Consider the following 12915-nt stretch of genomic DNA (forward strand, 5'->3'; position numbering starts at 1 on the left):
TTTGGGGGTGTGACTCCCACTGCACACCCCACACTGAGCAGCTCCTTCCCAGCACAGCACCACTCACCTGCAGCAGAGACTGGGACAGAAATGGGCTGCCCTGCTCATGCTGGGATTGATACAAGCACTTCATACTATGTTTAAAAAATATCTTCTGTACCCTGACCAGAAATGAACCCCAAATCCAGCATTCCTGCCCAGTTAACACTGAACACATCAACAGGCAATCTAGAAGCATTAATCTGCATTGCTTGATAAGGACTGTCCCTGTCCCCAGAGCTGGGCAGACATGCCCTGGGGCCCTTGGCTGTGCCCAGCCCAGCAGTGTGGCACAGAGCTCCTGGGGTGACCAGGACAGGGCCAGTGTGGCTCAGGCCACCTCAGCACTGGGACAGGACACTGCCCGTCCCAGGGAGCACATGGTAGGAAACGAGCCTGGCATGAGACATGGCTGTGCTTTGGCCAAACAAATACATTTTCAGTGTTCAGAACAAACTTTGTATTTTAGGTATTATGGAAAACTTGCAGCAAAAAGACAGTTAGATATTAAAATTGCCATTTCTTGTTAATCAAAATTTTTCTTCAACTTTCCCGTGAGGAGTTATTAAAGAGTGACTGGGTTTGCCCTCCCCAGGTACCAGCAGCACACCCCTCACAGCCCCTTCTCCCTTCCACTGCCACCCAGGCCAGCTCCAGCTCCCTGGGAGCAGGCATGAAAATCAGAACAGTAGGAAATGCAATTTCTGATGACTTAAGAATCATTGGAACAGTACAAAACATTAAATTTTAGAACAACAGAGGTGTGTGTTCCATTCATTTCCACATTTTATGTTGTTGCCAGATTGTGCAGCTGTTTGTGTCCTGGCAAAGCCTTCTCACAGCAGTGGGTTTGCTTCCTTCTGAGGGAAAGGGTGACTGTGCTGTGTCTTTGAATGCCTGTTGTTGGTTATTCCAGGTTAGGAATGATCACACTTCAGTCATGGTTATCCCTCACAAGCTCCTGACCCACTCCCACAAATGCAATTCCACCTTCTCAGGTTTCCTTGCCTGGGAATTGCTCTGCTTAACACCTTGACAGGCAATCCCTGCAGCAAATGCTCCTGGTGTTAGTGTCACTTCTGCCAAACTTCACAAATATGCCATCAGAAGGCAGAGAATGAAGTGAGTGCTGCTGTGAGGTGGGAAAGTGCCAAGTCCTTCCCTTCCTGAGCAGCAGCAGCTGCATGGCCCAGGAAGAAGGGAATGGGGACTCTTGGGGGCTCCCAGAGCAGAGCCCACCAGGGCTGGGGCAGAGTAACAGCCACACCTCTGCTAATGCAGCACCAGGTTAAGAAATGAGGTGATGCCATCACAAGGCTTTCATTTAATTTCATTTCATTTCAGTAATCCCCCCAGTGTGGGTCACTGGCAGGTGCACTCCAAGGGAATGGTGAATCCTGGAGAGGGGTGGGGTAGAGCAGCCCAGCAAGGGGAATAGGTTTTGGGATCCAAAGGACACAAGAAAACACCACCAGGATGGCTGAAAGAGCTGGTTTGGCCATGCTGCTGCCTGTGAGAGAGCTCCAGCTGTCTCAAGCTGGCTGGAAGTTGCCCACCTTGGCTCCTCTAGCATCTCTCCAGCCCATGGGATACATGGCATTTGAGCTCCTGCAGACTGATTAAACACACATCGTTAACATTTGCCATCAGGACACTGCAGATCACAGCACTGGAGACCACACGTGGAGCAGACAGCACTCCAAACACCAAGCTAATGGAGAGCTGGGGAGAACTATGGGTTACTCCAATAAATAGCAGAAAACCGAGCGGGGGGGGGAAATTAAAGACTAGACTTCTACCCAAAAACATAGTGGGTGCTAACTCCAGAAGCCTGTAAAATGTCTCAGCTGCAATATTTTCATTTGGAAAAAAAAAAAAAACAAACCCAAAACAACAACAACAACAACAACAACAAAAAAAAAAAAAAAAAAAAAAAAAAAAAAAAAAAAAAAAAAAACAGAAAGAATTATTTTGCTTTTCATCAAAATGTCAAAATTAGTGGTGAGACTGAAGCAAGTCTTTCTCCCCTCACCCAAGGCAGCAGTAAAAGTGCCACAGCCTGAAGGGCTGCAGCTTCCTGCAGGGTGTCCTTGGCCCAGCACACCCATCGCAGCCGCTGCGCTGGGGAGCAGCGAACGCCTGGGAAGCGCCAGCCCGGGGAGGGAGTGCCACTGTCGCTTCAGGACAAAGCCCGCACAGAGCAGGTCCCAGGAGCTCCGGGCAGGTGGCGGAGCTGCCCGTGCCCCAGCTCTGCTCTGCCAGAAGGAGCAGCAAGCCCCAGCGAGCCTCCTGCAGCCCCAGCCCCCGGGGCTGCGCTAATGAACCCGCCCGGCCCTCCTTCCCTTTCTTTTCCCTTCTCCCAGGTTGGAGCACCCCGTCCCATCAGAGTGTACTTGAAAGAGCAGGATACTCCCTTTGTACGGGGAAACAAATGAAGATTAATGCGTTAGTTGTAATTAATCTGCGATGACAGATTAGCAGAGCAGTGGCAGTGCCTTTGCTGCTGCAGGAGCCGGTGCTGATAGGACAGCTGGTGAGAGGGGACACCAAATTCAATTTGCTCCTCATTTGCATACATATGACAACCATCTGTGCTAATAGCACTGCAATGTCTCTATTAGGCTCTCTGCTAGTGTGCCAGCTCACCTAGACTCCAATTAGGCCTTTAAGGGGGAAAGCTTGGAGCATAAATATTTGCTGAGGGGAAGGCAAGAGGCTGCACACTGCTGCTCCTCCTGCTGCAGCCTGAGCCCTCCCCACTGCCTGGCCCAGGATGTTCTGCTGCCCTTTAGCTCTTGCTGCTGAGATGCTGAACTCCAGCACCAGCCCCACAATATCCACAAACGCTTTAAACCACGTGAGAAAACCCAGAAGAGCTGCAGAGGCTGGCTGAGGATCAGTCCTGCAATGAGGAAAAGCCCTGGCCAGCATGGGTGCCTGCCCAGCCCAGATTTTCACCCAAATCTGGGGGCTCTATGGAGAGGTCCTGTGTGGGAGGTGCAAAGGCTGTGCCCTGCCAGGTTTCAGCTGACACCCCCTCACCAGCTGCTGCCCCAGCTGCTGCTCCTGTGTGGCTCCAGCACATGCCCAGCCCAGCCACCAGAGAGCCACTTGCTCCAGAACTGAGAGCATAAACCTAAACCTAACACCAGACCTAACACTAGACTTTACCCTAAACATAAATCTAACTCTAGCCATAATCATAACTCTCAGGTTAACCCAAAGCCTAAGCCTAAACTTACCCTAAACCTAACCACAATGGTAATCCTAGCCCAGAATCTTCAATAATCCCAAAAGGAGCCCTAACCCTAACCCAAGAATCACTCTTAACCTAACAATAAATGAAACCTATCCTGATTCATCACAAAAGCCTAACCCAAAACTCAGACATAAACCAATCCCTAATCTTAAAACTAACCCTAACTCGGAATGTAAAAAAACATTAATCTCAACACTAACCATAACACCAAGCCTAAAAATAATCCCTAAACAACCCCAAACCAAACCATTACATGAACAACCTGAAACCCAAATCCACCCTAACCCTATCCCAAACCCTAACCCTTCTATAAACCTAATCCTAACCCTCATTTAACCCTGACCATAACACCAATCCTTGCATAAATGTAACCCTAACCCCTAACCCTAACCTCCCATGGGTTGTCTCTCCTCTGCACATGAAACCCTGGGGCTGTGTTCTTTCCTTCCTATGGGGAGGAACTCATTCTTATCCAGGAGCCCATGGCCAAAATTTTCATTCAGTACCTCCAAGGATTGCTCCCAGATAAAATCAGCCAGGACAGGTGGGTTTAGCTGGCCTTGACCTCCCCTGAGATGTCTCTCATCAGATGGAACTCCAGGGCTGTGTGATTTCTTTCCTATGGCAAAGAACTGCCATTCTCATCCAGAAACTCTCAGCTGAAATTGGGATTCCACCTCCAAAATTCAGTGCATGCAAGGATTGCTCACAGATGAAAGGTGCTGGGAGATGAGTCTGGCTGGCCTTGTCCTCTTGGGCATCCTCTCATCTGCACTTGAACCCTGGGGCTTCATGCTTTCCTTCTGTGGAAAGAGCTGCCCTTCTCCTCCAGGAGCCCATGGCCAATATTTGCACTGCACCTCCAAATCTCAGAACACCCAAGGATTTCTCCCAGACAAAAACAGCTAGCAGAGACAGGCCTGGCTGCCTTTGACCTCCCCTGGGTCACCTCTCATCTGCACCTGGAACACTGGGGTTCCAGGATTTCTTTCTTTTAGAAAAGAAATCTCATTTTCATTTTTCAGAGACCATGACCTGACATGACTTTCCCACTTCTTTCTTCCCTGTCGTTGCCTTGCTTTTACCCCCCTGCCATTGATTTCCCTTGCCTACTCATCACTGGGCTTGCCTTGCTCTGCCCTGCTTTTCTGGCACATTTTTATGGGATCAATCCTCAGATGTTTTCTATTTTGGAGGAGGGACTCTCATTTCTTTTAGATGGGCTTATAGTTCCTCTCTTTGGCAAAGAAACCAATTTTGATTCCACACATTGGGTGTTCCTTGGTGAATTTAATTGCTTTTCCTAGTAGGCAGCTCTGTGGGCTAGACCTGTTGAAGTGTTCCAGTGGGAATGCAAACTCCAGGCTGCTGAGCTTTCAGTCCTGGCACCTTCAGAGTGGGAGCAGTGCCTGGTGCTGCTCTGTTTGATCCTGACTCGGTGAGACTGAAGGATATGGCAGGACACAGTGCTGAGAAGGAAAGGGAAGAACCAGGGTAGTCTGGTGGGTGCAGTTGAACTGTAGGCAGCAAGATCTTTCTCAGCTGGCGCTTTGTGAGCTCTGTTTTTGCCGGATGTTTTCAACTTTCCATTACAGACGGATGCTGTGAGAGTGAAAAGACTTCTTCTCAAAGGAATTCATGTGTCACACCCTTTGGGTGTGCTGCAAATAAGAGTTTGTACTTGGGGAAGGACAGCGAAAGCTTTCTGTCCTGGCACAGGTATTTGAGAGCAGGGGTGCTTGCAGCTGGCGCTGCGTTTGGGGCGGTTTCGGGCCGGGCTCGGTGCGTTTTCTCTTCTGCGAGCCGGCAGCGCTCTCGTGTGGTTGTTCTGGTGCGTGCCCAGGAAAAAGGCGAGATCCTCCCTGTCCCGGCACAGATCTATGCACCTTCTGCATTTTCCGTCCCACAGAGCCCAGCTACAAAACCAAGAACGTTCAACAGCTGGTCCCACACGAAATGTTCGAGAAGAGGAAAGAGGCAGTGCTGGAATTCACTTTTTTTTTTTTTTTTTTTTTTTTTTTTTTTTTTTTTTTTTTTTTTTTTTTTTTTTTTTTTTTTTTTTTTTTTTTTTTCTTTTGCAGCCTATAAACTGCAGAACCAAGGACGAGAAGATTCATCTTCCCATCCCTATGCAGGATCATGTTCTTCCATTCTCTGAGAGCCAGGATCCACAACAGAGCTCTCACACAGATGGGGATGGGCACTGGGCACTGTCAGCTCTCACCAAAACTCCCACACCAGAGCACTGCTGACTTGCAAGAGAAGGGAAAGCACCGAGCCCAGCTGGAAACCACCCCTAGCACAGAGCCAAGCTGCAAACATCCCTGCTCTCCAATCAGCTCTGTCAGGACTGAATGATTTTACTGACCTTCCCCTTCTAAGTACAAACTCTTTATTTGCACCACACCCAAAGAGCAATATGAATTATTTTGTGCTAAGAATGCTTTTCACTCTCACAAACTTGAGGTGAAGCTGGTTCCTCTCTGGACTCATGGAACAGAGTTTTGATGCTGACTAGAGGGCTTTAGGCATTCTAGTGGAAGCTTTGAGCTCTAAAAGAGGGCTTTGGATCCTCTAAAAGGGACTTGTCTTTAAACTGGGTCTGTGACAACTAAAAATGGGCCTTTGGAAATGGAAATGAGGGCCTTGAAGTTAGGATTTGTGCTCTCAAAGGATGCTTCACTGCCACAACTGAAGGCTTTTCCTCCTAAAAAGGATCTTTAGGTATTTAAAAGCCTGGAAGAAGCTGGGAAGAGTGGAACAGAAACCCCCAGCATTCCAAAGTGTACCAACCTGAACTGTGACCAGGCTCATTTCCAGCCCTCAGCAGCCTGGGGCTGCTCTGGCTGCTGGAGCTGCTGGAAGAGGCAGGAGCTCTGCTGACACACAAACAGCCCTTTGCTCACAGCACCTGGTGCAGTTTGAGCTGTGAGAGGTGCCTGGGCCTTGGGGTTCTGTGGCCTCAAAGGACATGACCCCATGTGGCCTCATGTCACAGAGGGGCAGAGATTTGGCACTGGCCCTGCAATTGTGATCTCACCTGCCCAAGGCTGGCTGTCCTGAGGAGTGAGCCACTGAAAGCTCAGCTGGGCTGAGCTGGCCTTCGGGATATCTAGGCTCCTTCTAGAGTGGGCCTGCCTTTTTCCAAGCATTCTTCATCCTTGACAACAGCTACAAACACCATCAAAACGTTTTTGATAGCTGAAGGTGCTTTGTGAGTCATGTTTGGGGTTTCTAAATAATTTTGTTGAGCTACAATTATTTCCTTTCGCTTCAAGGGATGGGATTGGTGCTGGCCTGATCTTTCTGGAGGGGATCTTTCTAAAGGAGATCTTTGCCATCCAAAGGTTTCCCCTCTGTTCCAGAGAGGAGTGATGGCTGCAAGGTGGAACAGCTCCTGTGAGTCCTGAAATAAAAGACTCTAGAAGGAAAGGAAGGTGGCCTGAGGCCCAGAATCAGAGTGGATTTTTTGGACTTTTGGCAGAGTACACAGGAGAACAGTTTTCCAAAGCTGCTTCCCTGCCAGTAGATGTCAGCAGGGTGTTAGGCTTTCCCCATGTTTCTGAGTTGGTGACTGGAGCTGTTGTCCTTGGTGCTCCTGTAGACACCTCAGCATCTGAATATGGTTTTGAGTAACATTGTCTCATCTCTTTTCAAACGCTGTCTCCCTGCAGACGTTGCCGAGGGAATGGCTCTGCCACAAAGGATCGTCTCTGCCTCTGAGAAGATTTGCATGGACTGGCAGCAGAGACAGAGAGCTGGAGCAGGGCTCTTCAACCTGGGCAATACTTGCTATGTCAATGTTATCCTGCAGTGCCTGACATACACCCCTCCTCTGGCTAACTACCTGCTCTCCTCCAAGCACAGCCAGTCGTGTGAGTACCTCTGGGAACACTCCTTGTAAATCCTGGGCACACCCCAAGGATTCCCAGAACTGGGATCAGGTTTAGGAGAACAGCAGTCCTTCTTTCTCAGCCCCATGAGCTTATGTTCTTTGAGCATTGGCTAAAAGATGCCTGTCCTATCAAGGTGCACTCACCTTCAGCAGAACACCTCTTTCTAGCCCCAAGTTTCTATCCTTGCAAGTTGAACTCTCTTGGCTTTTTGCACAGAACACTTCTGCCAGGTTAGCCTCCCTCTGAAGTCTGTTTTATGTGCACTAAAATGTCCTGGGCTTGTTGGGACACTGGCAGTTTGGGCGTAAAGAAGAGGAGACTGTTCTCAGCCATTAGGTTTCTCAAGAAACCAAGATGTTTTGTTACCCTGAGAAGCTCCTGTCCCTCCCTTCGTGTCTCCCTCCCTCCTTCCCTGCAGGCCAGCAGCAAGGTTTCTGCATGATGTGCACCATGGAAGCGCACGTCAGGAAGGTCCTGTGCTCCTCAGCCAGTGCCATCCTGCCTGGAGCTGTCCTCAGGGACCTCAAATGTAAGTTGTTTCGGGTGCTCCAACAGATTTTCCTCTATGCCTCCCCTTCTGCTAAGGGGAAGCAACTAAAGCCTTTCTCAGTCATAGGAGAAGAGTTTGAATACGGCAGGCAGGAGAACGCCTACGAGTTCCTGCGCTGCACTCTCAGCGCCATGCACAGAGCTTGTCTCCGTGGAAGCAGCGAGTAAGCACAAGCAAACTGCAAGGTCCAATCTTCCCCAACCCACTGGACTCCTTGGTGTGCTCCCATCAAGGAAAACTCACACCTTTCAATGCTAAACCCTCAGAGGAGGTAACTCTCTGCCTTGCCATTTATTTCCAGCTTGGACGACTCTTCACAACAAACTACCATTGTCCATCAAATATTTGGGGGCTTCATGAAATATACAGGTACATTTCCATAACTACTGCTTTACTTGGCTTGTCTGTGCCCTTCTGTCTGCCTGTGACAAGCAGCTGGTCCTGTGATGACTGGCATAGGAGAACCCATAAACATAAACCAGCACAGTCAATTAACTTCACTCAGCATTTTGATTTTCCTTCCAGTCACGTGCTTGAGCTGCCAAGCAGTTGTTGCTTCCTACAAGGCCTTCCTGGATGTCTCTTTGGATATCAGAGTAAGAGGTTTGCAACTGAGCTTCAAGACATTCCAAGGTCCCTGTAGCTTTCCAGAGCCAAAGCACTTGTTTTAAAAACCTATACTGCGAGCACAAGGGAGCTTGGTGGTGAGTGGGAAGGGGAAAGCACAGTGTCCTCAGTGTCCTCCTGCAGAGGCCATGGCACTGGTCTGCCTGTGGTGCTGCCTTTGGGCTGGACTAGCAACCATTACCCCCTCTGCACCCTGACACACTCTCCTACTCCTTCCTTTGCCCTCCCTCAATACCCCTCTGGCTCCCAGGCTCATAGGTAGGATCAGTTCTCACTGCTGATGCCCCTGCATGCCATTGGTAGCTGATCTGAGTGGTGGCAACACAGAGGGAGCTCTTGGTGACTCTGGGAGCACCTGGGACATGAGGGAAATGTTCAGCATCACATCCTCCTTCTGCCTCCTTCTGGGGTAATGCTGGCTCTCCTCAGCATCAGCTGCTGGGCCTTCTTGTCAGCTCCAGGGAAGTGTTTGGGTAAGAGCACTTCCTACAGCTCCCTTCTCACTCCTCCAGGCAGCCTCATCCCTCACCACAGTTCTGGAGGACTGTGTGACACCCAAGCAGCTGGATCAGAAAGAGTGCTTCAGATGTAGCAAGTAAGATGATTCCACATGAAAAATAACCCCAGATCCGTGAGGGGCTGCATGGCACTGAAGTCATCCTCTCAAGGAGGTTTAATACATAATAACAACACACAACTTTTTCAATATGCCTCTGAATAACCTTAAAGTAGGGTAAAGATATGTGAGACAGGGGAAAGGTTGCCTGGCCTTCTTGGGGAAGATTGGGTGCATTTCAGCACTTGGCTGTGTGCTTGGTTTCAAGGTGTAAGAAGAAAGCTGCTGCCTCCAAGAAAGCTACAGTCCATCGTGCACCCAGAGTCCTCACACTGTGTCTGGAAAGGGCTGACCAATGGACTGGCACAAAGATCAGCAAGGTGTGTATGCAAGTGAAGTCCTACTTTCCAAAGCAGAAGATTCCCCAAAGCTCTGTCAAAGAGGCTCATGTTGGGATTTTTGTGTTCCCTTCTGTGGAGAGGAGAATTCCCATGAAAAGACGAGCCTGGACTCTGCTCTGACAGAGCTGCTTTGGTTGAGAACAGTTCTCAGCCACCCAAGCCATTACATGCTGAAGGCTATTTTTATTTTTAAGGCAGCTGAGCTTCATTTCTGAGCCCTCTTGGTCTCTCTGTAGTTTGTGGAGTATCCTGAGTACTTGGATCTTCGGCCATACATGTCTGACACATCTGGAGAACCCCTCCTCTGCTCCTTATATGCCATCGTGGTTCACAGTGGGGACACCTGTCTTGAAGGACACTTCCTGTGCTACACAAAGGTAAAGAGCAACTTCCATCCTGACACGGAGAAATGTGTGTTGGGAAAGGCAAACTTTCCCAGCAGTGTTACTGGCAGCCAGGGTTTTGGGGAGAAGGTCTCCTTCAGGGCTCGGTTGGATTTGTTTTTGTGCACTCCTGGTTTGGCAGTTTTGTGCCTTTGGTGCTGTGGAGTTGCTGCAGTTCCTCTCAGAACTGGATGCATTTCTTTGCAGGCCAGCAATGGGCTGTGGTACAAGATGGACGATGAGTCTGTGGATAACTGTGACATCCACACAGTTCTAGGGCAGCAAGCCTACTTGCTGTTTTATGCCAGGTAATAACCAGGATCATGTGGTCAGAAAACATTTCCTTATCCTGTCTTATCTGTTTGTCTTCTCATCCTCCTGAGTGTTTCTGCCATAGAGACAATTCCTTCCTGCATCCTTCAGTGCTGTCACTTCTGAACTACCTCACTCATCCTCCTCTTTCCCTGCTGGGCTTTAGGGTGCTGCCCTGTGGAAACTGCCCCTTGTCTGCTCTCTGAAGCTGGCTGGTGTAGAGAACAGGACTTAAAGGGAGCCCCTAGGGAAGATGGGGAGGGACTCCTTGTCAGGAAGTGTAGTGATGGGGAAAAGGGAAATGGTTTTAAAGTGAAAGAAGGAAGATTTAGATTAAATATTAGGCAGAAATTCTTCCCTGTGAGGCTGGTGAGGCCCTGGCACAGGGTGCCCAGAGAAGCTGTGGCTGCCCCATTCCTGGAAGTGTCCAAACCCAGGCTGGATGGGGCTTGGAGCAGCCTGGGATAGTGGAAGGTGTCCCTGCCCATGGCATGGGGGTTGGAATGAGATTTCTTCCATCCAAATTCTAGGATTCTGTGAAGTGGAGGCCATAGGGGGTAAAAAGATGAGGACTCACTCTGACAGTGGCAGACCTGGTGGGAAGACCCTAGTTAAACTTACCACTGGTGACCTTAGTGAAGTCTTCTCTGTGTTGCACTGAGAAAGCAACTGAATCCCAGAGGAGCCTACAAGGAATGCCTGAAACAGAGATAACTCTTTTTCCCTCCAGGTGCTCGGATTTGAAAATGACAGGAATGACAGTTTCCTCTCCAGCACCACATGCCCATGCCCAGCTCGGCCAGGGAGCAGCCAGCCAGCAGCAGGCAGGCTCTGCAGCACAGGCTCTGCCTGGCAGGATTAAGGTGGAGCACAGGCAGAGGAACCGTGCCAGGGAGAGGGCCCGCAGCAGATCCCCACAGCGGGGCACTGATCTCTTCAGCTGGATCATGAACAGCACCAACAGCAATTTAACAGGAAGGAGGAGGAAAAGAACCAGTCCTTTAAACCTTGAGAGTGTTCCCAGGAGTGCCACAGCTCCAGGGCCCTCCAACAGGATCTGCCAGCAGGTGCCTGTACCAAGCCTTGCTTGGGTGCAAGCCTTGCCAGTTCAGAGAGAGCTGGGCAGATCTTCATGGCAGGACTATGGTCTCTGGAGCCAGATTGTGGAGATCATGAACTCTTACCAGTCAGTGTGGAGGTCTGAGCATCCCAGAGATGTATATCAGACAAACACAGCCTGGGTGATGCAGCAGCACAGCATCTGAAATCAACAACAACCCACCTGTTTGGAATCAACAAGCAGAAAAGCCAAAGCCAGAATTAAAACCCCTTGTTGGCCTGTGGAGGACCAGATCTAAGTATGTTTTGTCTCAAACATTCTGATTATTACAATTGGAAAGGTCATTGGAGGAGACAGTCCTGCAGAGGTGGGGCAGCACTGTGCTGAGCCAAAGTCCTGCTCTGCTTTGACACTCATGCTCACTTCCCAGAAGAGGGCCAAAAGGGCTGGCTGTGCCTGCATGAAGAAAGCAGCTCAAAAAGTTTAGTCAGTGTCAGAGGTAGGCATCAAGGTAACTATTAAAGGAAGCCAATTGGCCCCCTTGGCTCTTTTTTTTCTTTTTCTCTGGCTTTTTTTGTCTTGCAGTCCCAGCTCCAGACCATCCACACTAGAACCAAGGTGGGATCTATGGACTGGTGATAAACTTTGTTCTCTCTCTTTCTTTTCTGTCTTCATTTCTCTCCTCCCTTTCTTTGTGTGGACAAAGCATGGCTATGATATTCTACCCTGTGCTTCACAATGAAGTTTGTTGAGGGAGTGGGGAGCCTCTGGAAGTGTGTTGTAGCTTGTTAACCAGCACTTTTCAGGAGCTGGTGCTGAGAGTTGAGAAATTCCTGAAGTGTACTGTATGAAATTAAGGGCTTGTTAGCCACCACTGGTGGAAGCCTAATGTAGAATTTAAGGGTTTGTTAGACAACAACTTTTGGTCTTAAATACTGGGCTGGGTGCCAGAGTTGTGGAAACAGTAAGTCTGACACATCATGCAGTGTCTTTGTTGAGCCAGTTGATGACAATTTACATCAGTGGACATCATGCCTCCATTTGGTGGGTTGTGACATGGTTTTGTAAGAGTAATTTACAGGGTGTTTCCTTCCTCCTAGGTTTTGAGGCAGCTGGTGGAGATACCCACTGTGGATGGGATTTTGAAAGCTGTGTGCTTGCATGTGCCCACTAGCAATGTGTTGCTTTTAAATATGGGTTTAAATAGAGTTCAAGTGACTCTAAGGGACATGGGCGGGATGTGCCCATACTGGAGGGCCAGGAACAAACAGCATCTCCCAAGGATGATCCTGTTTAATGTCTTTCTGAACTGGATGCTGGGGCAGACAGAATGATCAGTAAACTGGCAGAGGGCACCACGAGTGGTGCTTGATTCAGGGAGGAGCGGATGGTCTGAGTTCTGCAATGGCAGAGAGGAAGAAGAGGAGTGCAGGAAGTACCAAAAGTGTCCCTAGTAGGGAGCAGCCTGCACAAAGAGCACCAGCAGACTGCCCTGACTCCCCTCCACGTGCTGCCTCTAGTAAGGGAGCACTCAGAGACACTGCAGGAACTCACACAGCTCTGTCACTCGCCCACAATGAGGCTTGGACACGAAGAACAGGAGTCCCTTCAGAAGTTCCCTGCTCATCCAGGCCAGTTGTCATCCCTGACAGCAAAGCTGCTGCTGTGCCTTCAAGATTCCTTTCTTGAAGTACTTCCATCCTTCCTTTGTTTTTAAGGGCTGTTTCCCAACAAACTTGCCAAATCAGCTTCTTGAAAAGGCTGAAGTCTGCCCTCCAGGAGCCCAGTGTGGAAGTTTTGTTGGTGTCCACCTGGTTTCACCGATTATTGAG

The 12915-nt window shown here is 49.4% G+C and overlaps 1 protein-coding gene across 2 annotated transcripts; it reads left to right on the plus strand.

Moving 5' to 3' along the window:
* Positions 1-6348: 6348 nt before the first annotated feature.
* On the plus strand, positions 6349-11633 carry LOC130260557 (ubiquitin carboxyl-terminal hydrolase 42-like). Of its 2 annotated transcripts, none has more exons than XM_056506077.1 (11): positions 6349-6505; positions 6973-7173; positions 7613-7723; positions 7805-7907; positions 8046-8113; positions 8270-8340; positions 8884-8966; positions 9196-9307; positions 9565-9705; positions 9919-10019; positions 10754-11633. In XM_056506077.1, exons 2-11 carry the CDS (start codon positions 6987-6989, stop codon positions 11286-11288), a joined length of 1512 nt encoding a protein of 503 aa, XP_056362052.1. In that variant the 5' UTR covers positions 6349-6505; positions 6973-6986; the 3' UTR covers positions 11289-11633. The 2 variants fall into 2 exon arrangements, with proteins under 2 accessions (XP_056362052.1, XP_056362053.1); XM_056506078.1 differs by having other exon boundaries at positions 6355-6512.
* The last annotated feature ends 1282 nt before the right edge of the window (positions 11634-12915 follow it).

The sequence above is a fragment of the Oenanthe melanoleuca genome, chromosome 18, assembly GCF_029582105.1.
Source record: "Oenanthe melanoleuca isolate GR-GAL-2019-014 chromosome 18, OMel1.0, whole genome shotgun sequence".
In the NCBI taxonomy this organism is placed as follows: Eukaryota; Metazoa; Chordata; class Aves; order Passeriformes; family Muscicapidae; genus Oenanthe; species Oenanthe melanoleuca.